The sequence below is a fragment of the Ammospiza nelsoni genome, chromosome 5 (genome assembly GCF_027579445.1).
Source record: "Ammospiza nelsoni isolate bAmmNel1 chromosome 5, bAmmNel1.pri, whole genome shotgun sequence".
Lineage (NCBI taxonomy): Eukaryota > Metazoa > Chordata > Aves > Passeriformes > Passerellidae > Ammospiza > Ammospiza nelsoni.
In genome coordinates this window covers 70035958-70062127 of record NC_080637.1, presented here as the reverse complement: position 1 = coordinate 70062127, position 26170 = coordinate 70035958, and the positions used below count along the sequence as shown (strand labels likewise).

Below are 26170 nucleotides of genomic sequence, written 5' to 3'. Positions count from 1 at the left end.
ACTTCTGAGCTTCCTATTCAAGTGATTTATAGGAATTTATACCACTTGAAAAAGACTCATGGGGAAAAAAAAATCAGATTTACATGTTAATTGCTGTAAGATAAAAGAAACTTTTAGAAGTGGGATCATCAAGATGGCAATTACTGGCATAATCTGGAAAATGGGTTCTCACTGGAGGAGCACAGAGATCACAGCTGCCTCTTGCTGAGCTCTGTTGGGTTAGATTGGATTGGATTGGATTCCTGTTGGAGCAGGAAGGCTCCCAGCCTTAATTCTGGATCTCTGCAGGGATTTCCCTTTGTCACTGAGCTGTCCTAAGAGTCCTGCATGGAAATGACAAACAGTTCCTTTACCACCCCTTCTGAAGGGATGTAGGGATGCTTGCCATGGCTGCAGGCCCTCAGCTCTGTCCAGCTCATCTCCACACTGTGCTTTGCAGGAATATTTTGACATTTGTGAGCCAGTTCAGTTCTGGCTCAGTTTTGCCTCAGATTCCTGTAACAAATACTAAGAACTCAACATAAGGAGATAGGCAGAAATGAGGACACAGAAGTAGTTAACTGAATATATCAAAAAAAGTATTCTTCATTTTTAATTTAAGGAAAAAAACCCCCACAGGTTAGACACAAAATTAGAAAACACACACAATACAAAATAAATTGCAAGAGAAAAGAATAGATTCTTTCTAAGACATTAGATTTTAAAAAAGCTGAGATAAAGGATTTTTTTGACAAGTAAACTTAGATGGATGGGAAAACAACAAAGGAGAAAGGCCTGCATGTATTTACACCTCACAGGTTGTTATCCAGTGATAAGAAACAGGGTAAATGCAGCCTTACCATCACTGCTCCTGGAAGAGAAATCCCTTAGTCTGTTCAGTATTTCACTGTAGTTAACCTGAACTACCTGTGCTGGAGCTTAAACCCACACAAGTGCATCTTACAGTCATTTTCACTCAGCCTCCCTTAACTCAGATATAATTTCCACTCTAAAACAGCATCTGCTGAGGCTACAGTTTTTCCTCCTCCAAAACAGTCCTTTATTTCCTTGTGTGTCACTATCTATATCTTCAGCTCACATCTTCCTGGTGCTAAGATATCCAAAAGCAAACAGCACTGCAGCAGTGTGTCACAGAACACACCAGATTCCCCTGATTCTGTATTCAGCTCCACATTTCTTAAAACTGTAAAAAAAATCCCAAATTCAATTTCTCAGTCTCCTCTTCCCCCTTCACTACTGTTGCTGGTTTTCAAGCACATAGCTCCCAGTAGGGAGGCAAGAAGAGTCATGGAGACTCTCAATTTAAACATTTATCCCACTTATTCTCAGCTATTCCACTTGATTTCTGAATGACCATGGAAATGCAGCTGTAAATGAATGATGAGTGGGAAGAAAAATAAAAATCTTTAGGCACATTTATCAACCAGGTAGAAACAGCCCTAATCTAGCTGAAACTTAAGGCACATGTTTTTAATACAGTATTTACAAGGAAATGTTCAAAATGTGCATTAAAACGGCAATACAAATGTCACCATGTTATCTAAGCCTATTTTCTGAAGCATGCCTGTGATTTTATCCAGTGCAATAGAATCAGCACAGCTGGAGGGCATTGTGAAGGCACGAGTGGATGAGCCACAGCAATTTTTCTGCCATCCATCAGAGAGAATTCAGTGTAATGCTCTTCCCCAAGGAACAGAATCACTGCCTGTTCTTTCACAGGGGGGGGCAATACTCCTGGCTTCTCTCCACAGAGATTGGAAGCAACATTCCACATGTGCTGGGCAGTGCTGCATCCCAGCAGCACAGGAAGGTGCCAGCACTAAGCCATTTACAATGCAAGGACAAGGACAGTGCTGGAAATGCAGCCTCAGTACTGCTCTGCACAGGACCACCCTCCATCCCTGCATTTCAAACAGGGCAGAGCCTAAGAGTCCTCCAAAGCCTGGCCAAGGTCCATCACCTCTGCTGGGTAGCTCCAGCTGGAGTGCCTCTGAATGTCCTGGAAAAACAGCTGCTTCTGGAGGCTCTTCAGGCTGTTCAAAACCTCTGGAGAGAGCTCATGGAAGCCCCCCTGCTGTTCCTGATCCTCCTCCTCTTCCTCCTCCTCCTCTAGAAGGTCCTCAGGAGGCAGAGGGGAGCATCTGGAGATGTAGCCCTGGTCTGACTGCACTGACTGCCTCTGGTCCTTGCACTGGTCATCAAAGACCAGCTGGTGCTGCTGGTCAGCCTCCCCCTGGCACAGATATGGCTCTGAAGGGATGACACTCTGCTGATAAAGGGGGTACATGAGTCCACTCAGATGCTCACTCAGGTCATCTGACAAGTTTGCAGGACTCTGGTCAGCTGCTGAAGCTTCAGAGCCATCGTGGAGGATGAGGTTATTCCTCATTGGAAAGCTGGTCTCCAGAAGAGGAACTCCTTCCATACAGTCCTCATTGCTCAGCACATGGTGACTGAGGATGTTTCTGCCTTCCATGGAAGAGACTGGCTCCACCACCTGAACTGGAGGAACATCCATAGGAAGGACCACAGTCTGGGAAATTGGATCCCCAAGTGGATTAAGCTGAGGCTGCAGCCTGCAGCCTGTACTTTCACCCTCATGCACGTGGAGGCTGATGGTGTAACAGGGCTCAGGCTCACGTGGGTGCAGCTGGTGTTTCACAATTCCTCCTGGCTCACTCAGCAGTGAACCCACCTGGCTCTCTCTGCTCAGGGAATGCGACTCTTCATCACTATCCAGGCAGATGGCCTCACTCTCAAACCAGTCTGGGTGCTCAGTCTGCCAGTTCTTGAACTTCTCTATGGCCTCTTTCAGCTTCCTCCCACTGGGGGTATCGATGTAATTTTCAGCTGTGATTTCCTGGATTCGATGGATGCGCCCAGGTTCAAACTTCTCCAGATCCTGAATCCGAAAATAAATATCCTCAAACTTGTCCATCAGCTGGTATCTGGAGGTGACATTGAACAGATCAGGTATATCTCTCTCACTGCTTATTCCTTCGAAGTAGCAAACTATGTACATTCCAAAACAGGCTGGCTTCTTGAAATCTGGCAGGATCAGGTTCAAGGCTGGGGTGAACAGGTCTCCCACTGGCTTTTGCTGATCCTGCTTGAGGCACACAGGCTCATTCCCAAGCATGGCCTGCCATTTGGCCTGGGTGCCCCGAGAGCACAGGATGATGATCTTCGAAGAGAGCTCTTCCATCTCCTTCTTCTGCCGGGTGAGCCAGGGTAAGGGCCCCAGCTCTGAGATGTGGTGGTCCTCCAGCAGGTCCAGGGCCACAGCAGTGCCACAGACTGTCATCAGGAACTCAGCAAACTTGAGCACCACGTCCACGTAGAGCAGGTGATCAGCAGAGTACACGATCCAAACCTTGCGCAGCTTCAGGGGCGGCAGGGGCAGCTCGCTGTACGGCGCTGATGGAAGGCAGGGAAATGTTAATTACAGCCACAGTCCCCAAACTGCAAAGCTGTGAGTCAGCACTAAGCAGCATAGCAGAGTATCAACACAACTTTTAAGCTTTAATGCTATTTTGGCAGTCTATGTGGACAACATCTCATTTTGTAAATTTAATATGAAAGTACAGGCACAGTAAAGGGTGATTTATGATAATGCCCAGATGATTCATCAACTTTCACCTCACAAAAACACTGCAGCAGCTTCAAGAGGTTTGCAAATATTGCTGTATTCTCTAGTGGAGAGCTGAGTGCACCCACCCCAAAGCAATCTGCTGTTGCTATGGCCTAGATGATCAGCAAAGCTTCTTCTGCTAGCTAGTACAGCCTTGGGTCAAAAGCCTCCCCACATTCCAAAGCAATTACCTCCCATCTCACAAAAACAGCACTTCAAATTCCATATACAAAGCTTCTTTTAGCTAAACAGGCTAACTTTTGGTTTCAACAAGCATCTATGGAGTAGTTAGAGCCTACAAAAGCCCCTTCTGGGCAACACTGTCAGACCTGCATGAGAGGTGCTTGACCAAGCACAGTTGCATCTTACCAGCTTGCAAACTGTCGTGGCTGCATTTCCCTCGCCGGCGTGCTGGAAGAGAGACAGTCACTGTCAGTTCTGGAAGCATGAACTAAGATTAAATGCTTAAAATCACACCACCTTCCACAGATTAGGTTAAAAAAATAAATCTCTAACTGTGCAGGGAGATAAAGCTTTAAGGAGGAAGAAGCCTAATTAAAAAAACATACTGAAAGAATAAAGACTCTTCTACGGCCAGTTCGTGCTATATTTTTCCTTTGAGTGGAGACAACGCACTCAAAATGAACTTTCAGCTTCTTCCCCAGTTGTGGCAGTCTCAAATACAGAACCCTCAACCGTCCTGTGACCTCTCCTTAAGGAGAAGAGGCTTTTAAAATATGTCTTTTTCTTAAGAAGCTTTTCTGAAGAGGTGACTAAAATGTCCCTAGCTGCATCTTATAGATGAATTTGATGTTAAGAAATTTTCCAAAAGATTACCAATTCTTCCTCTCATGTAAAAAAAAAACAAAACAAAAGCAGTGAGTTACACAGCTTCCCTGAGATAACTGCCTCATGGCTGCAGCACAGAAAACAAGGAGTTAGCCCTTAAGTACCCAATTTTCCAAGTTGCTTGATGTCAGTCTCTGTCCTGTGTTTTTTTTTTCCTTCCACTTCAATTGAAAAACCTTATCTAATCTCACAATAGTATAAAATTAATTTTGCAGAGAATTTGGGAAACAGGGGGAAGACTACAGTGTGGACAAACAGGAAGCTTCTGCTCTGCAATGCTCTTATGCAATGCAGGGGGAAAAAACGTGCACCAAACTGCAGCAATCTGCAGTAAATAAAGGGCTGAACTACGAAATTCCTTTTTCCCCTCATGACCTCTGAAGTGCTATGAACAAGGAGCATCAGAGAAGATAACCTGTGGAAGGCTTTACTTATCTAGTGCATGGTATAAGGACATTGCAAGTCCCATAATGTAAAACTGAAGATGTTTTCATAGGCATTATTCTCAGTGGCAAGGCATCAGAACAGCAAGGAAAAAAACCACAATAGGAATAGGTACAGAAGGAGAAAAAAATAATCTTTAGCACTGGATTTTTTCTTTGGCTGGTATGAGCCTCACCTGCTCGTATTTTAGTCATGCACAGCACAGCTGTGATGACTGACCCCACCAGCAACACAGAGATCCCAGTGATGCACCAGTACAGCCAGATCATCATGTCATCTGCAAAACAGAAACACTGCTCAGACACAGCTCCACCAAAGAGCAGAAGGTCCCTGAGCAGCAGAAGCCAAGGGAGGAGGACCCTGGCTCTGCTGAGCAGACAGCACTTCCCCCTTACAATCCACAGCCACTTCTCCAAACCAATTCCTGCTTGCATGGTGCTGCTGTACACCACAAACTTGCTCCACACAAAGAACCATATGTGCAGCACACTGAAAACACAGATCAAGAACCCTCCTCTAAATAGCAATGTTTACCCAGCTCTGACAGGCATGCCACCCATGTCCTGCCTGTTCCTGTAATCTAGCTTAAAAAAAAAAATTAAAATATCACTATTTTGGGTCAAGAATTTAAGTTTACAGGTGTTTTTCCTTTTTTAATTTTTTTTAATCTTGGGCAAAAGATCCTTACAGGTGTTGCAGCCAAAAAAAAAGATGTCAAATCATTATGCACAAGTTATCTTGACATTCATAAAAATGAATATATGCATGCTATTCTCTCAAAAAGCTGCTTTATATTATGCAAATTTTTTAACACTGAGCAAAGTGACAGAAAGTATTTTATATTAAGACTCTTCTTGTCAAAACTGCTTCTCAAAGAATTCTATGCAAGTGAAGTGTCTCTCAAAAAATTGCTCTTTAAGGTTCACACTGCATACAAATACTTGCCTCATTAAATCATGGTGAAGTCATTCTTAGCACAATTAATTCTGAACTCAGTGTTACAAGGGGACTGTTAAAGAAATTTTAGACACCAGGCTCTCATCTCCATCAGAGAGATTTACTGCACATATTGATTATGATACCTGGCTGGGTGAGCTTGGTGGCTCAAAAGAGGGACCCTGAACAAAGAAATCCCCGAACAACTAAACCCACATGACCTAAACTCTCATCCCTCACATGATGTTCTCATTATTAGGAGTGTGGGGTCTCCTTGCTCTTCATTGGTTTGGTGTTTTGTTACCAGGTGGTTGCCAAGTGCTGATCTTCACATCCTCTGAGGTTTCAGTGGGAGCTTTGGTGTGTTCCCAGTATGGCTGGTACAGTTCATGCACCACCTATGGGTTGTCCACTATTTTCAAATAATATAAAACTTTCAACAGCGACATTTCCTGCCCGTTGGGTCATTTGCAGGAAGGATTATTTCTCATTCTACCCAACAGAAGAGCAGCAAAAAAAGTTTCAGGGTGTTGCAAGAACTTCTTACCTGCTGGTTCTGTACCTGCAAAAGACAAGAGTTATGTTAAAAATTCAGTTCTCAGCTGTAAAACAATGGCAATCTAATTTAGAGAAAAGTGGTTCTCACTTGGAACTGGATCACATGGGATGGAAGCAGAGTGTCTCAGACAGTCTGTGCCACAGTTTGCAAAGAATGGCTGAATCTGCAGTTGAAAAGAATCCAGAAAACAGAAGTTATTCTTAAAAGAAATTTTGTTCCCTGATTTACTTTCTCTCTGCCTCAATGTTCCTTGTATTTTAGGACAGAGACACAGAATTCCCGTTTCCCTTCAGAAAAGAAGATTAATCAAGAATTCTTACACCATACATGACAAAAGCTGTGAGCTCCTGAGGCTGCACATTTGCCATTCCCACTCCCATAATCTCTGACTTGGCAGCCCTGTACTGAAGAAAAGCCACGGACTGCAGAGAACACCTGCTGCCATCTTATTGCAGGGGTTCCATACTGTTGTCTCCTCATCACAAAAGTTTCACACCTTGTTGGTGTTTCTCATGGGCATCTCCTCAGAGCACTGACTTTCTTCACAAAGCAGCCACCCCACTCTTTTACAGCACTCTTCTTCTCACTGGTTACACCTGTGGCCTGTTAAACTCAGGCCTGTTCCTAATCTTTGATAACTGGCCCAGCTGCAACTCCTTAGGGGTAAGATTACTTTCTACACTATCTTTATTTTCTTATATTCTATCCCCCAACAAATACCTATATAAAAATTCTTTCAGCCAGAATATTTCCCTGATGCAGGTAATTGCATATTAGCCACTCTCAGAACAAAACACTGTGAAAAAAAAAAACTTCCTGACATTCCTGAGGTGCTCACAGCCTTGATTGGGAAGGAAGGACACAGAGACAAGAGTGTGATCCCACCTGTATTTTGTATCTGCAGCAAGCTTTTATGTTCTCTATTTTGATTGTGACATTCACTTGCTGTTGCAGTCCATCCTGCAGAAATCAGATGCAAGTTATAAGGGAAGGAAGAAAACCAAATGAAAGCAAGGAAAACAGAAAAAGCTGAAATGAAAAAATGGAGTGGTCCAAAGAAGCAGAAGCTATGTTTTTCCTTTTGAAGAAGAAGCACAGAGAGAACAGAACGGGTGAAGGATCTGGCCACCATCTCAGCAGCTGTGCTGTGTGACAGTGCAATTGAGACAGCAGGCCAAGACTACACAGGTAACAGGAAATAATTAGGGATGTACCTGGTACAACTTCAAAGGAGTTAAAACTTACATTTTCTTAACAATGTAGATGTCTTCAGCTCTGTAATGTGTAAACATTAACAAGTCTCCTTGTTTAATTAAAAGCAGCTGCCAACACTACTTCTGACACTAGAACAGGCAGGTGAGTTGCCCTTGCTACCTGCTGTACACAGTCAATATCATGATAACCTAATTGTTCACAGTGATTAGCAGATACAAACTCCAAAATGAAGTGTATTCCCCTCCACCAGGGAGATACTCACACAGCTGCCCCATCTGTGTCAGTAACAGCTTAAACATATCAGTGCAGGCAGTACTAAGGGTTTTAAGTGTTAAGGAATAGAAAGATTAAACAAACTGAATGCCAATATATCTGCCCTCACACAAGGAAGGGTGGAGAGTGATTCCAAATATTCAGTATTTCTCCTCCCTCAAGTGCCTGAAGGGAAACATTTTTTATATCAGAACACAGTCTGGACACTTTAAAATTCTCAGCAACACAGACTATAAGACCTATGGAAATTGATTCTCAGCTTGATTGAAGCATCTGTTAGTAAATCACTCATTCTTTATATAAAAGATTTAATTAATACCTTCCTGTGATCATCTCTGATAAAGTACTTCAATGATTTATTGAAACTTTGCATCTCAATTTTGGTTAATTTGCTTAGTCTTAGCTACCCAGGCACTGGCTTGAAAAAGGTAATAAAGCCCAGATAGTCAAACATAAAATTTGACTTTGAAGATGTTTATAGACTGCTTTATACATTATAGAACATCTTTTTTGATCTTTTACCTACTAAATTCCCCTTTCCAAAAGCAATCAAAAAATAATTCCTTGAAAATTGTTGTTCAAATGTCCTGATTTAGCAAGCATTTAAGATGTTTGCCTAAATCTCCAGAGCAGGCATGACCTGGGGAAGGGACTTACCTCAGTGAAATCCTGTGTGGCCATTTTACACCTCTTCTCATGCATGTAACTGGCCACATGGATTCTGTACCTGGCTGCCTCCATCCATGGCTGGAAGCTCACAAGCAGAGCTGTATCACCTAGAACTTCACCCTGGATCCTGGGCTCCCACAAGCTGCCTGGAAGCAGGGCAGATATTCTCATGTTTCCCAGCTGTCAAATATTCCAACAGAGCACCCATGTCTATGAGACTCAAATATTTTTACCTGTCTTTATACATGGGATGGTTCTTTTCATCAGAGAATCGCTGCAGTCTGCAAGAAAGACCATCAGTAGTCAGTCAGAAATATTGTACTTCCATTTAGGAAAAAACCACAATTTTAATCAGAAGTCAGAGACCTAACCAAGCTCTCCTAAATGAGTAGACACCTTTGTTCTAAAGCAGTGGCAAAATTCTGTAGAAGAACAGTACTGGTTTCCAGTCCATTTCCTGATGCCATGGGGTGTTTGGTTCTTTTTCTTCTCAGAACCAAAAACATACCACACTTAATAGTACAGCAATAATGTAGCACTGGTGCAGAAAGGGTCACAATAGTGGAATTAAAACCTCACATTCATCCCCACACCTTGTAATCACACCTCAGCAATAGATTCCTTCAAAGGCATTCTGACACAGGAAAATCAGGAGGCTGGAATCTTTCTTAATCCTAAAACACTCTTCCACATTTCTAATTCCCTTTATTTAGAAGATTGGCCCTGCTTTTTGGTACTTGCTTCACAGTTAAATCCAAAGTTACATATTCAACATTTAGCAATGTGGGATTTACAACTCTCAGCCTTAAATTATGTCTCTCCTCCAGGGTTTGGACAAAGGAAAAGTAACAACTCCCTGCTTAGACAGTTGAGATAAAACATTTCATATTTCAAGTTTTCAACTTTCAAAGTTACCAATTTAAACTCTGTGAATTTACAGTGTCCCTAATTCATGTGTAAGCTCTAACCAGCAAAGCTCCCTCCAGCTGCTGAGCTTAACACCATGCATTAGGCTTCTGAAGAACAGTAGAGGATAAAAGCCAGGAAGTTCTTCGTGTGAACAGGCAGAAGAAAGGGTATGAGGGCTGAAAATTAAGTGCTCTCTTCTCCTTTTCCAGCTCACATTGGCTGACACACTCCACACTTTGCCATTTTATAACTACAAAGTCAGGTTGACAACTATGAGCAAGTTAAGAAAAAATTTAAGAACCAGTTTTCAAGATCTGTATGAAGCAGCAAATATTTATGAAGCAGTCAGTGCAGCCACAGGGATTACAGATGCTTAGCAACCTTGGGGAGCACAGTAAAAATTCTTTTAGTGATAGGAAAATTTTCACATCAACAAGAAAGGGTCAGGCACCCAGCACTACCAAGTTTCTTGGTAAATTATGCCTAACTGTGCCTTTGAAATTGACCTTCCCATGTCTAGGATTTAGTACTAGAAGCCAAACTTCTGATTTGGAAATTCTGACCTGTACTTCCAGCTGCCACAAGCAGAGGGGCAGCTCTGAAATATTTTAAATGAAGTAAAAGCAGCAGTGATGCCAGGCCCACAAACCACCACATTCCTTCCAGAGGTCCACAAACCACCACATTCCTAAACCCAAGGCCCAAGTGAATTAAATCACCTCTTACCAGGCATTGTGAGGGACGTGGACTTGCAATTGTAGTCTCCATTTACACCCAGCTTGGGCAGGTGATACACAGTCACTTGGTAAGTCTGGCCAGGTTCTACTTCAAAACGGTCAAAAGTGAAATTCCACTGAAAACAAAACACATCCACAAGGACTTTAAAGGACAATTTAGGCACTGAAATTAACAGCTGACTTGGCCCTGTTCCACTGTGTTCCCTCATCCCATGTAACCCTTTAACTGAAGCTTGACTGTGAAAAATTGGAACATAAGTGTAAATATACCTGTCTCTTTGTCTGTCTCAATTCTTCTGTTTAGAATTCGTTTTTTCTTGGGATCTTTGAGCTGATACAACAGTTTTATGCCAAGCCATTGTGTGGAATTTCCACCAAACTATATCCTGAACTGAATGGAGACTAGAATAAAATATGCAGTTTCAAGATGGAAATTTCAGTCTAGTATGAATTTTGTAGCACTTTGCAAGTGCTAAGCATTTAGAATTGCATTTATACCTATGTAGTTCTGTACCTGGCCATTCCATACATATATTCTTAAATCTATACTGTTTGCTGCATCAGCAATGCTGTGCATATTCTGGGAGAGGCACTCTGGGAGAGTGGTATTTAGTGAGTGGCAAGCTAACTATGGCCAAATTCTGTGTGGTTAAGGAATGAACTCCTCATTGTTTATATTCCTTACTGTTGTGGATGTTCAGCACTTTTCTGACGAGTTTCCTAGAAGGAATGTAATCTGAATTACCACCCCCAAGGCTGGTGCTTTCCTCAGCAACAAGAGAGTACAAGAAAAAATGGAAGCAATAGTAAGAGTTGAGTTTAAAAGCTATAAAATATCATGCTCTGAAGCAGAATGCAAGAACCTGTCACAGACATGTTTTATGAAAAGTCCATTCCTTAGGATTTTTTTCTCCTGAGAAGCTGAGAGGCCTCAGGAACAAAATGTAAGCAATGATTATCTGCTGCTGTGCAATGCAACAGGTGCATTTTGATTCATCTCATGTGGTTGCTTTTAATTAATGGCTAATCACAATCCAGCTGTCTCAGATTTTCAGTCAGTCTCAAGATTTTATTATGATTCCTTTCTTTCCTTGCTAGCCTTCTGATGAAATCCTTTCTTCTATTCTTTTAGTATAGTTTTAATATATCATTTTCTTTTAATAAAATATATATGTATATAATAATAAAATAATAATATTATCAGCCTTCTGAAACATGGAGTCAAGATTCTCATCTCTTCCCTCATCCTGAGGCCCCCTTGAACACCACCACAAGAACCCCTACAATGATTTGCTTTAAGCAACCTCCCGAGTGATGACACATGCCAGGCAACTAAAAGCAGCAATTCTTAAAATCTGAAGGGTGGGCAGAGTGAAAGAGAAATGGGAAATGAGGGCAGAGTGAAAGAGAAATGGGAAATGAGGGCAGATCTGAAGTCCAAGACAGGCTCTAAGCAGCCTGTACTTTTTAATCAATAACCTTGCCATAAAACAGTGAAAGCAGAAACAATTCCACAGACTAGAACACATAATTTGGATCGCTCTGCACTCACCCGGCCTCCATCTGGACGGACCTGAAGAGGCAAATTGTTGAGGAAGTCAAACTGGGCACAGATCTGCTGATTGCTGCTGACCTGCATGACGGCGAGCTCGGCCCCTTCCAGGGAGCGGACGCTGGCTGCAGGGACAGGGGACAAAGCTGCTCACCCTCCTCTCTGCCCATGGAGAGGCTGCAGCTCCCACAGAGAGCACCACTGTGCCTAGCCTTGTCTAGTCTAGCTGCTTTGAGGTGCTGAGGATCCCAGCATGAAGATAAGTGGCCATGGAAAAGCGAGCACGCAGGGCTGACTGACAGCACCCTCAGCCTAAAGGCTGTCCTGCATGGCAGAGCTACACCTGTGCAAATGAAGGAGCACAGGAGAAGGTGACTGCATTCTCCACACACCCTGCCATTCCACAGATGTGCTGAGCTCTGCCTCATGCAGCTTGGGTGCCAGAGCAGGCATGTAGTCAGGCTAAACAGGTCAAGTAAGTTTACTCAGTGTTTCCTTCAACCTTCAGCTGAAACAGACCTATGTTAGTGCTGATTTCCAGCCTTCCAGTGATAAGAAATCTGTCAGATAGCCAGGGAAATAGTTCCAATAGTTAATTACCTTGGCAAAGCTACATCTGTGCAAATGAAGGAGCAGAGGAGAAGGTGACTGCATTCTCCACACACCCTGCCATTCCACAGATGTGGCATTGTGCTGAGCTCTCTCAAAGCTGCCTCGTGCAGTCTGGGTGCCAAAGCAAACACATCTTTGTTTTGGTACACATGAGAGAGCTGCCAGGCACAGGTGAGTTCAATGACTGGGTCACACCTGCTTCTACACTACCCTAGCTAGAGATCACAACTCTACAGCCCTCAGACACAGCCCCTGCAGAAGGAAGAAATAAATGTGTTTAATTCTGCCTTAAAGCAGGGCAAAACTTTGGACTAGAGTATGCAAGGGAAGCATCATTTACAAACAATCAAATATATTTGGGGAGTGAGAAAATGTGACTTAGTAGTCATTTAGGCTCCAACAATGACACAATTATTGCTTTGCCAAGGCACACAAAGATGAGATTACACCCACCAAACAAAATTAGGCAGCCAACCTCTCCAATTTCAAAGATCTGCTTGCATAACTTGAAGTCATAATTTTCCTCTCTATCTGTTGGAACCCTGGATGCTGAGAATTTTAAACTTTCTGTGCTTAAAGGCACAGACCCACAAAGAATACTGCATTTGACCTGAGGCTGTGAAGAAGGCTCCGAAAATTGATTGATAGCACTGGGATTGTGGGTGTGGAGTTGGTTAGAAGTGAGTAATACCACAGGGTGGAAAACTTAGAGCTTGGAATTTTAGAATATAGAAATAAATATGAAGGAAGATGGAGGTTTTAGGGTAGAGGCAGGTTATTCTTCTTTACCTTCTTCTTCATGGGTTTGGGTGATGTGTTGTAATTGGGCAGAGAAGTCTGCACTGCAGGCTTCCAGGGATGAGTTATTGGGTTAAAAGGGAAAATAATCCAGGTGTCAGTTCTTAATTGGATAGTTTAGTCCTAAAAGACCTTGTAACAAGAGGCAATTAGCCTTTCTGTGCCTTGCTAATGAAAAGCTGCCAACCTCATGGTTGTGAAACTGTTTTACTGATAAGAAATAATAAACACCTGAGTCTGAACATGAATTACTGTCTCAGGTGCCTTCAACCCAGACCCAGAGCAACCAATATCTATTCTTACTAGAACACACCTTTTACCTCTGCTCCATGCTCAAAAGTGAAATTCCACTGAAAACAAAACACATCCACAACGACTTCAAAGGACAATTTAAGCACTGAAATTAAACTGAAATGAAACAACCACCACTTACCATCTGTAGCCACTTTCCACTGTATCTGAAGCACAGGGACCAGTTTTCCATCCTCCTTACGGAAAACATCAGAAGAAACGTGGAGACTGCTTGGAGCAGAGGGAGTCCAGGCAGCCACCTGCAGCCAGCTCGGCTCCATGCACGTGCCTGTCCAGAAATGAAACTCACATTTAGAGTGGGGCTGAGCAACCTCTGCTTAACTGCAATTATGATCTGCTCTCTGGGTCAGGTTTATTCTGAGGGGAAAACTGGGTGACAGACTCAAAGTTAGTTTTCTGTATGGAAGTGCTTTGTAAATTGCCTGTAATAATCCAAACTTATTCTAGTAACTTCCACTTCCTCTTTTCCTTAAAATCCGTTAGTACTTGTCACTATCAGTGTAGTCAGGCTAAACAGATCAAGTAAGTTTACTCAGTACTTCCTTAAACTTTCTGCTGAAACAGACCTATTTTAGTGCTGATTTCCAGCCTTCCAGTGGTAAGAATTCTGTCAGCCAGGGAAATGGTTCCAATAGTTAATTACCTCCCAATATTTAATTACCTTGGTTAATTACCAAACTGCTTTTCCTCAAATTTGAATATACATCTGAATTCAGCTTCCAACAACTGCCTGTTATGCCTTGCCTAAATTAATGAGCTCCCTGGACAGAAAAATAAACTGTGCTTGTCAACAGGGTGTTAGGGAGAGCTGGTCCTGCAGAGTCACCAGAAAGTGAAATCAGGTGTGACAGGCATCAGACAGACATGATCTACTTGGGCTTTTGTAACACATTTGACTTCTCAGAGCATGTTAAAAATAGCAGTCAGCCTCCCCTAAAGTGCACTTTGGGTCTATTTTGATGGATATGTGATGGAAACATGGCTTTAGGCTTAGGAGTAATTAGACCATCCTCAAATGCTCCTTTTACAAAAAATATCTATAAAAAGCCTGACAAGAATAAAGTACCTTTCAGCAAAGAGTGTACTAAACACTAAAAAAAAAAAATAGATTTCCCCTAGAGCAGAAAAACATAACAAAAGCCATAAAGCAGAATTTAAACCAAATATTTAACTTGGGCAGCATTTTAATGCTGGTGCTGCAGTCTGGCTTGGCCATGTTGTCAAGCTGTATTCCAGTGGCTGTGTGCCACTGGGAAATATCCAACCTGATCCCACCCAAGCCCTCTCCTGCCAAAGGAGTTTTAAATCTGGTTATTTTCAGCATAGCCCTCTCCCTGATCTGGCAAGCCAAACAAAAATACCACTGGTACAGAAATCCTTGTGTCAGTTTGACACAGGGCTGGGCACTGAGGCAGGAATGAGCTGGCTTAGAACAGGGGGGAAAGCCAAGGAGCTCTGCAGGGCTGCCCCGATGCCTCCAGGTTTCAAATGGACAATTTCAGAACATTTTCCTTTTGTTTTTAAGAACGCTTTTCACAACATTACCCACAATTATATTCAGGTCTTTCAGATGCATGTCATTGCTAAGACTTGACCCCTTACACCCAATAATTTACATTAACTGCTCCCAACTGCACCCCTCTATGCCCCATTTTAATTTTAGTTCATACACCAATTTCTCATCAAGTACTGTCATAATGGCTTGTAATGAACATTTGCTGGCAAACTTGTCCTTAAATTCCCATTTCTTTAAAAACTGATGATCCCAGCTTTAAATAGAAATTAAACAAGTTGGGTTGGGTTTTACTCATGTCATTGCCTACCCCTAACTCTGTCCTAAAAAAAGACCAAACTTTCCATTCCTCTTCTAGCTGGAGCTTATAATGGATCCAAGTGTAAATCCCAAAGCAAGGCATGATAGCAGTGTTTCCCTTTACAACTCTTCGATTCTAGCAGGAAAAACATGCTGTATGAACCCAGTTAAAAAAAGAAAAGAACAAAAAAAAAAAATAGAAAAAAAAATAGCATGATCTTACGAGAAAACTGCATCAATGAAAAAAAAATTACTTACTATTTCTTACGAGACAGTTTAAATCCTGTGGGGGAAAGAAACAAGAATATTACTCTCAGAATAAAACTGACAGCAACTTGCTTCTGCTCAGGGCTGGGAGAGGGGCAGGAAAAAGCACTTCAGTGATGCACACAAATTAGAAAAATTAACCATGATGGAAACACTGGGCTGAGCTGTTAATCAAAAAACCAAAGACACAGGGCATGGAACTTGGGCACCATTTATGTGACATCTCCGAGATCATCCAGTCCAACCTATGGCAAACACCACTGTGCTGAGAAAGAAGAATTCATCAGAATTAGACACTTTCTTATTAAGAATAAAGATGCCCTGATCACAAAGAAGCAAGCAGAAATTATGTGGGCTCTGCCTGGCTTCTCCCAGTTATATTTTGATTATTCTGGAAGCCCCCTAAAGCTGGATATTATGGTCAACAATTGCCACCATATAATTCATTTCAGTGGAGCAGGGAAGGCAGTTGGGTTTTAAACTCTCTACAACTTCCTAAGGTCAACTGCAAATGCATTTGGGGCTCAGTGTCCAAGGGAATATTTACATTTTTAGGGAAGGGTGCTTGGACAAGCCAGCTGTGCCATTTTGGTAATGAAAATAGCTCAGAGATCAATGCTCACATTTCTGCTCGTGTTCCTTGGAAGGAAAGCAGGAAGATCTGGCATTAACCTCCTCATGCTTATATAAAGAATAAAACCTGAAAATCTCTTCCAGGCTTTTGCTACACAAGTCACAACAACACACACAGGTACAAATGCAGCCTGCAGGCACCCTTCACAAGAAACACATCCACACTCCAATTACTGCACCACAAATGCACCCAAGGTAGAGCTATATTGAAAAACAGCACCTGCAACCTAAATCCTTCAGTAATGGAAAATAAATAAATTAAAAAAAAAAAAAAGAATAAAAGAAATTAAAAGCAAAGAAGCAAATGCTGATGAAACCAAACTGGCTAACCACAAACACTGAAAAAGAGAAAAATAAAAATTGTGAATACCTATATGGAAGAATGGATTAAGCTACGAAAAAAATTAGTCCTAACACTTCAGACCCTTAATCAGACTTTTTAAGGTAAATTATGTGGCCTGACAAAGCCCCTTATGTGCAAAGGTGCAGTGGTTTTATCTGAGATTAAGATTTTATCTGGAGTTAATTTTCTTCACAGCAACTGCTATGGTGCTTTCCACGGAGGGCAAAGAGTGAGTGACTGCTCTGGGATGAGCCCTCAAGAGGAAACAAAAATAACTGGCAACCAAGCATAGGAATTTTTCCTAATGTAATGATTTCTGTTAAAGCCTATCACTTAATATTCAGTCATTTTGTCCTTGTTCTGTTGCAGTCATCAGTAATTACTGTACATGGCATCCCAACAAAGCCCTTATGGAAAATATAAGGCATTATCAGCCTGAAGAGCAGCAACAGCTGCTTTCATGGAGTGCTGGTGCTCTGCATCAGAGCTGACACCATCAGTGAGGAAATGCTGCATTTCCCCTTTCTTATTTAATTATCAATATGAATATTGATCCAGCACAGTGTACAAAGGGATCCTCTCTTCCTCCAGGTCGATTATCCCAGGTGAAGCATTCACAAGGATGTTCCCAGCTTTGATGAGGCTGTTGTGCCCTTTCTGACATTTATTAAAAACTCCAGAGCTCAGTGAGGAGCCATCTGTCTGTCAATGAGGATTCAGAACTGACACTTGCTAATTAAAGCCCTTCTTATCTTTTCAACGCTGGGTTTCCATGGGGAAAAACAACAGTACTTTATCTGGTATTTTATCACCAACAGTATTTTATCACCTTTCCCCAGCCCCACTCAGAGTTTTCAAGGGACCACCTACACAGTGTTTTTCCTACCCTGCACTAACCTGCTTGCCTGCTGTGCCAGCAACATTTTTTTCTGTGTAGCTGACTATACTGCAGTGTTTTAAGCTGCCATCAGTTAGCTGAGCATTTAGCAGGTCTGCCACAAGAACAGGGAAAGGATTCTCCCACTGCAAGGCACCAATTCACTTCTTGGTCCTCTCCCTTCCCAGTGCCCAAGCACTACAGGGATGACCCAAGAGCTGAAAATGCTTTTAAGAACAACTCATCCACACAGGATGTCCTCACTATTGGCATAAGGAAGCAAAGATAAGCAAAGATAAAGGCACAGTGCAGGCAGAGGTGTAAGAAGCTCAAGGAAAGGCAAGAACTAGGAGCACTTGCCATGAAACCCCCATCTCCTTTTGGCAGAGTACCCAGGTGAACAGCTCTGGGCACACTTTTATACCAGAATGCGTAACTCCAGGCAATGACATTCAAAAGCCAGGAAGCAACCAGAGCAAAAGACCAGTTTGGTCTGCAGCACAGTGTTAACCACTGTCAGATTTGCACTGGCTCCCTCCTCAGCACCTGAGGGAATACTTGTTGGTTTCTCCTTGTAAAGTCCAACCAACACAAAACCTTATTTGATGCACTGGCTCATCCAGAGCACACTAACAAAGCTATGACAGCAGAAATATTTAACCTGGTTTCCCTACCTGAGTGTGCTGTAATACAGTTAATTTCCTTCCCAGCAGCTGGTATGGGGCAGTATTTTGGATTTGGGCTGGAAACAGTGCTGGTAACAGAGAGATGTCTTTGTTCTTGCTGAGCAGGGCTTGCACAGGCCATTTCTGCTCTCCAACACCCCTGCCACCAGCAGGCTGGGGGTGCAGGAATCAGAGTGGACACAGCTGGGAGTGCTGACCCCAGCTCCCCACAGGGACACTGTGAGGCACCAAACTCAGCACATAAAGCTGGGGGAAGAGAGATGAGGAGGGGGATTTCAGCGTGATGGTGTTTGTCTTCAGAGTCATTGTTATGCATGATGGATCCCTGCTGTCCTGGAGGCAGCTGAACACCTGCCTGCCCAGGGAAGTGGTGAAAAATAATTTCTCGTTCTCCTTTGCTTGCATGCATGGCTTTGGCTTTGCTTATTACATGGTCTGTACCTCAACCCACAATTTCTCTCACTTTCACCTTTCTGGTTCTCTCCCCCATCTCCGTGGTAGGGAAGTGAGTGACTGAGTGGCCATGTGGGGCTTGCTTGCCAACTGAGCTTAAACCAGGGCTGAAAATCAAAGCTACAGACATGGGAGGCATAAATATGAGAAGGAGATGATTTTGAGGTGATGCTGAAACTATTCTCACCAGGACAGGCACACTCAACTCTTGTCTACTTGCTGTATTCTCACAAAAAGGGAAGCAACTGTTTTTTTCGCTCTTTTCTAATGATTTGTGTTTTGCTTAAAAAGAACAGACCATATGCTGTGGAGAATTCTAAGAATCTGAATGAAATAAACCTGGGAAACTGATTAACAGCACCATCCCATAACAATTCAATTGAAGTAATGGGAGGCAAAGATTTGCCAGCAGGATGCTGTGGTAACTAGAAAGAAACCACTGGGAGCCAGGCAAGTGTCCAGTTTTCCTTTAAGAGTGGCTGCTGAATGGGAAGGGCTCCAGCTTTCCAAAATTTGCCTTTCACCTTTGAACCATTCCATGTATCTTCAGAGACTTGGATGATTTGAAGTTTACTGCAGTTTCACTTTTCTAACTCCTTAGCAAAAAGAAGCAGAGATCAACACATGAACACATTACAGGAATGAATGCTGAAGGATGATTTGTTTAAGGCTTGTAGGAAACCAGCATCTTTTACAAATTAATTTTTTAAGCATTTTTCTCTACAGTTTTTAACTTTTTATCATGCCCTCATATCAATTCTCAGCAAAATCAAATCCAAATTCAAAAGTTAAAATTTCTTCATAGCAATCAGTTCTAAAGTTGTCTTTATAATATTTTCATAGTTTTGACCAGTGACCCTTTTTATGCTGAAGTTCAATAGTTTTGATAGTGAATCCTTTTCATGCCAAGAGGTCCAGAAATATTTCACCAGCACTCAGTGTGATCATGGGTTATTGTTAACATCCTACACAGCAGAAAGATGCCAGAGAGGGGAAGGACAGAAGTCAGTCAACAGCAAGGGCAAAATGAACACATTTGCAAAGGAGACCCTGGAAAAGCTGTCCTCGCATGCAGCACCAGGGCTCATCTTCATGAGAGGTGTTACATAATTCTTCTCCAGAGACCTGCAGTGAAGCAAGCTGGCAAGATAAATTCCAGAGACCAAACTATGTACAGCTATCCAGCCCCTCAAAGAGAGCAGGGTTATAACCACTGCATTCCTCCAGGAGCCCCAGGCACGCCACATCCCACAACAGCTACAGCACAGCAACTGAACACAGTGATTAACACGTGATGGTGGAAAAACACACGGGTGTTTAAGCTGTGGGATGTCTTTTTCCCCTGCACATAGGAAAAAAGCCCCTGCAGATGACATGTACAAGCAATGGTTACTGGTGAGAGCTGGATTTTCAGCTGTGCTATTCAGCCCTAGTTTGATGGAGTAGTGATGAATAAGGCCCATTTAGTGGATTTTAATAAGATGAGCTGTTAACAAGCATTTAATTTTCCTTACAGGTGTCTATAGGTACTGGTATGACACTTCCCCTCCACCAAGCAGCCTCTGCCTGACGGGGGTTTTGCTGAGGAAGCTGCCAGGGCTCAGCCTGAGCTGCTCCAGAGCTCAGCAGAGCAGGGTGGGTTAGACAAAGGAAACGGGACTCACCCACCCTGCTCAGCTGCAGCTCTGCTTCTGAACCACAGCACAGCCACACGCTGGGAGGGAGCGTTACCAAATCCAGCCCACAGAAAGGGAAGGAGGAACTGTTCTCAACTGTCACAGCCTCAGTTGATGATGGGGCTTTTCTCTATGTGAATCAGCAGCTTCAAAACTGCTTCAAGAGGCTGCTCCTGGGCTTCAGCTGACTCCTTTTTCTTAAGTCTACCTGCACTTTGGAAATCGGCTTTTTGATAGAAAGGGCCAACGTAGCAGCCCAGCATTCACTGCTCTGTGTGCACACCAGAGCATGGGGCAGCACAGCTCCCCTGTGAAAGCTGGAGATGTTCTGGTGAACCCCTCACCCAGCTACTGTGCTCACACTTCCTAAAAAACGAGGGACAGACAAGACAAAGTCAGTCAGAGCCCCACCATCCAAGGACTTGCACAGACTCTATTACTGTCAATCTCTGTGACTAACAAGGTTTGGGATATCATGGTTATGTGAGATGCCTAAGCAATACTGTAATTTTCCCTTTGCCAAAGTTTACATTTTGTAACTCTACAATGTCCAGCCTACAGTAAAATTGCCGAACTGGTCTGTTTTCTTGGGGTCTCTTTAAATAGGAGAGAAGGCAGCAGAGCAGAGGTTCTGGTAAAACAGGGGTAAGGATATAGTCAAACATTAGGAAAAGTGTCAGACTAGACAAAAGACAGGAAATGTGAACAGGAAAAGATTATAGAAGCTTTCACCCCAAAGGACACATTTTGTTTTACGGTTGTCTATAGCTGTACCTGATTATCTGCCTTTTTCAGGCTGCTGAAAGTGCACCATGGCAAATAAAGCTGTCCAGCTTAGACAACAACCGCCCATTTTCCTGTCTCACCTGCTATTGTTAATTAAAAAGCAAAAGCAGATCTCTTCCCCTCCAATACACTCTTTATACTTATCTGAAACCAAAAAAAACCCCACTCCAAAGCAAAAAAAGCGACCAACAAAACAATCCTCAAAAACCACCAGAGAGAGTGACCGGCTCGGAGTTCCTACTCAAAGTTCGCTCAGGTTGGTTGTTCACTTTTACAGCGCCGCTGCATCGGCAGCTCCTGTCCGGCCGGTTTCACAGGGAGCCAAAGCCCGCCTGCTCAAAAACCTCACACGCATGTAATGCTCAATTCCCCGCGCACTCCTAAAAGTCCTAAAATATGCAAGGCACTGGTTAAAACTTTTAGGACATTGGGCAACGTCAGCTCTTAGCACAGACTCACATCCTGCTCGGGGACCGCGGCCGCTTCCCGCACGGCTCAGCCGCGGCCGCCCGGAGGTGCCCGGGGCAGCAGCGCCTCCCGGCCGGGGCAACGCAGCGAGGTGTGCGGTGCTCCCCGGGACACCGACACCGCCCGGGACACCGACACCGCCCGGCCCCGAGCCCCGTCCCACCCTCCCGGCTCCCCGCGCCCGCCCAGGCCCCGCGCTCCCGGCGCCGCTTACCGGCTGCGAGCAGGTGAAAGGCGGCGCGGCGTCCAGCAGCAGCCGCAGGGCCGCGGCGGCGGGCGGCCGGGGCAGCAGGAGCGGCAGGAGGAACAACAACAACAGCGGCAGCAGCGGCGGCCCCGCGCCCGCCATCGCCCCCGCACCGCCGCCCGGCGCTTCCGGGCTCGGGCCGGGCGGGGCCGCACCTGAGGAGGGGCCGGGGCGGCGCGGAGCGGAGCGGGGCCCGCCCGCCTGTGGGGCCTGGGCCGGGCCGCGGGAGCAGCGAGCGGCTCCGCCCCGCCCGGGACAGCGCCGGCCGTGCGCTGGGGTTGGGGTTACAGAGCCAAACCTGCTTAAAACTGGGGGTCGTCTTCTTGTTTGCGAGGTCTGCGTGCGCCTCATAGGAGCATCAGGGTTGGGAGGGACCGCTGGAGATCATCCATGCCAACACCCCTGCCAAGGCAGAGTCACCTGGAGCGGGTTCGGATGTCTCCGGAGAGGGAGACTGCACGGCCTCCCTGGGCAGCTGTCCCAGGGCTCTGCCACCCTGGATGTAAAGAAGTTCTCCCTCGTGTTGAGTTGGAACTCCCAGTGCTCCTCTCTGGCTTCGGGTAAATTCCCTGAGCTTTAAGCACTGACATCAGCAGCGCTCTGCAGCTGCCGAACAAAAAGCATTGTAGGTGTATGCTCTACCTTTCCAGCTGTGGAGCTGCTCTAAATGCATCCACTTCACAGGGGACTCTGCAAACCCCGTTTCAGCTGTCTCTCAGGTTTCACTCCAGGTTTCACATTTTTTTCACACTGCAGCTGCCCACAGCCACTTTCCCCTGCTCTCTACCGTGGATTTCACCTAATGGTCTCACACAGAGCTATAACTCAGCTGAGCTGCCAGCTCAGGGAGCTTTCTAGCAATGCTGAGTCCTTTGCTGAGCTTTGACCAACAGCCGTGAGCACGGTGGTTTCCTAAGGTTTTGTGGTGGCAGATGTCTAACTGATGTCCAGTCTGAGCCTGCAGATAATGAGGTTTCTGTTGGTGAGCCTTCTGCCCTCACTGATAACACCTACAGGTTTTCATCATCCCCTGGGTTTTTAACGTTTTGTACCACCACAATTTAATAGTAACAGCAGAGCCTGCAGTTCTGACAGCTGTGTGCAAATCAGGGAAAAATATTTATATATACACGTGTAACTGAAAAATAAAAATCTTTTTTCTTTAGGCATTATTTTACTGAATCTTAGACTGATGTACTTGGGCTGAGCACGCTGTGATTTATAATGCTGCAACACAAACACAGTGCTCAGCTGGCATTGCGGTGTAATTTCCTGATAACCGTGGTAGAACAAATTTGCTCAATCGACAAGCAAATGTGTGGAACGTTACTTGTTATCATCCCATTAGCTTCATGGCTTATGTATATACTAATTACACTGTATTTAAGCTGAGGGCATTAATTTTCTGTTGCATGTGCTTGGTAAGAAGGAATCCAGTAGGGAAAATGTTAAGCGTGTGGTTGCACATGAGTCACACGCGTTGGACGTCGTGACACGGCAGAATTTCTGTGGTGACAGCAGCACAGACAGCGGCTGGATTTCCTAAGCTGCTGTTTAGTGGGGTAGGCTGTGGCTGTCCAGACCATTCTGCAGCCCCTTAGACAGGGACAAGAGTCCCTGAAAGGCAGCAGGGCCACCAGTGGGAAATAAGGGGCTGCAGGAAGCTGTCTTTAATTTTCAGCCACTGCTGGTAGGAGGGAGCAATGTCAAAGGAGTTTTGATACCATTTACAATATTGAACAAATCTGGACATTGTTTAGAAATTTATTAGCAATTTTAAAATAACATCATTCCTTAGATAAAAATGCAATCTTACAGGAATATACATTTGTCCCACACAGAGATGACCCTATAGCTCACTGAGGGCCATTCACTCTAACTTTCCTCTGTTGATTTTAAAACGTGCGAGAGGGCAAGACGGACTCTGGCACTGATGACAGGCTTACATGACGGTTACAAACTGTACAGCAGTATTTACAAAAGCATTTCTGTGGGTTCATGAAAACTAGATATAAAAGTGTGGAAGGAGGTAAAGAATTGAGACAGGGAAGGGCTTGGGTGGAGGTGCAAGGGAGGGCTGGGAAGGTGGGCAGGGAGCGTAGGGAAGAGTAGGAGAGGAGGTTTATATCTGGACTGATTTATACTTGAGAGAGGTCATTTTACAGCTCTGGGCAATTCAAATGAAGGCAAAACACTTATATTTATCAACATTTATAGCTGATGATCAGAGCAGGAAATGGTGCTCCAGGGCCTGAACTGAAGAGGTGCTGAGGAACCCCATCTTCCCTGAAGTCACTGGGAGACACTGGTATGCAGTACCTGCTGGGCCAGACCCAAACCATGCACAGACAGTACCCCCCAGACCTTAAACCCTTTGGATCCTGCAGTGCTCAGTCCTTGGTGCTGATGTGAATTCAGACTGAGTGAGAGATCAGCTCCTAAATTACACTTTACTCCTGAAACCGGACTAGATTCCAACCACTTCTTGCCAGAATTCACCCAAAGTGACTCATCCCTTGCTCTATCAAGCGGCAATTGTTTGGAGGGAGATTCATCATTCAGAATTGATTTTTAAGGCAGTTTTATAAGTATCTCCCCTTTTTTTTGTGTGTGATGCAGCAATGTTTGTCAGAGATATTTACAATGTCACTCCTCCTCCTCCAAAATCTTCCCACATTCAAACTGTTAAGACTAAATAAGCTTGAAACAATAATTTCTATGAGCAATCATAAAGTTGATGATGCTTAGATAGTATTGGCTGCCAGTCTACCTAGGTGCTTGAGATGGGAACAGACTGCTTAAAATACTGAAAGCATTTCAGCCTAATTGGGAAAGAACTAACAGAAAAACACAGGTATTTAATCACCTGAATGATGATGCCAGCAAATGGTGTCTGAGTTTGTGGTTCTGTCTCAAATAGGAAAAAGCTTTGCAAAGGGGCTATTGGAACGCTGGCAGAAAGATCTGTGTTTGAGTGGAGTGACGCCTGCTCTTGCCTGGGCCCGTCCCAGCTCCCCTGGGCCTGGGATGCAGCCTCTAATCCTGGCCTAGGGCAAGGACCAGGCAGAGCTCTGCCAACCTCAGGCCGCAGGAGTGGAGGCAGAGTGCCTGACATGGGGTAGAAAAACAACAGCACGGGAGTGTGGAGACAAGCTCCTGATCCTGCCTAACTAAGCCCTTGGTAATGCTAATGAAGATTCCCTCATTACATCAGTAATTGGTGCTGCTCCTCTCAATTAGCCCTTTAGAAAGGGTCTTGATTGAGTTGCCTCATTGTCCCCTGCCACCTGAGATCTCTGCATCCTCTGGGGCTCTGTGACACCAGCCCTGCCTGGGCCAGAGCTGTGCCTCTCCCCACCAGCTGTGGCAGAGGATTCTGTAGGATATCTCAAATGACAGTGAACACCCACGTTTAGGCAACTGAGTCGAGCCCTGTGCCCCTAAAGAAGGCCTGGTTTTTATGCTCAAGTGTTAAGTTCCCCATAAGGGGGAAGAGAAGAATGGAGAATTTAACTAGAACACTAAAGTTTGTATCAGAAGAGGGCTTTTTTTCCATTCCAGTGTCATGCTACTGAGTTTTCTGAAAGCAATTGGAGCCCAATCTGTCTTCAAACAGGACATATCTCCTGCTGTGCTTCTGCCCTCACCCACCCAACCTCAGGGAGCTGTAGCAGCAAGGCCAGAGTGGTTTCAGCTTTCCAGAAACAAAGCAGGAACAGAGATAAAAGCTCCACGGACTGAGATACCATTGGAAACTTTCTGCATCCCTGGGCTTGCTCACCCAGAGTAAAACTTTAAAAGTTTCACAACATTCAACAGAAGAAAAAAAGAAACCCTGTGCAGCTATTGAGGATTGTATTTCTTAGACTCCTTTGAAGAAGAAAATAAATGGGAGAAAGATGCAATTAAATTTTTCAGGGCCCAATTCTATTTTCCACATCCTTTGCATCAATACAACCTCCTTGGCCTCTAATGCCCTCATGTTAGCAAGATGGGAATCAAGGCTTCTAAAGGCCTGGAATGTTTTCTTTATGTGGACTACAGTTTTCATTATGAGAACTGGCAAAATCTCACTGCTACCAGAAACCCCTGACTGGATTCTGCTTCAATATTGTTCTGCTCCAAATTCCCCATTCAGCGTTGCTCTCCCCGCAGTGCCCCTGCTGTGGGGACAGTCGCAGCAGGACCATGGATGTATCTCAGTTCTGTTGCAGTAGGGCTGCTTCACTTCAGCTCCCTGGACCAGTGGGTTGGGGTTTCTCATCTACTCACACAAAGCAAGGCCTCCAACTCCACCTGTGACACAGGTGACCAACCCCACGGGCTCGGGGTGCTGCCACCTCGTCCGCTTGTGTCTGTGTGCAAACGCGCATACATTTCATACAGCAATCTGAAACTCAGGCAGAAAAGACACAGGAGCCTGGC

The 26170-nt window shown here is 44.4% G+C and overlaps 1 protein-coding gene across 1 annotated transcript; it reads right to left on the bottom strand.

Moving 5' to 3' along the window:
- Positions 1 to 579: 579 nt before the first annotated feature.
- Positions 580 to 21847, bottom strand: IL17RA (interleukin 17 receptor A). The gene is made up of 13 exons (XM_059473265.1): positions 21713 to 21847; positions 15568 to 15592; positions 13618 to 13764; positions 11775 to 11899; positions 10212 to 10338; positions 8810 to 8857; positions 8565 to 8722; positions 7305 to 7379; positions 6507 to 6582; positions 6408 to 6422; positions 5100 to 5201; positions 4001 to 4042; positions 580 to 3417 (listed from the first exon to the last, which is right to left on the bottom strand). Exons 1-13 carry the CDS (start codon positions 21845 to 21847, stop codon positions 1925 to 1927), a joined length of 2568 nt encoding a protein of 855 aa, XP_059329248.1. The 3' UTR covers positions 580 to 1924.
- Positions 21848 to 26170: the final 4323 nt, after the last annotated feature.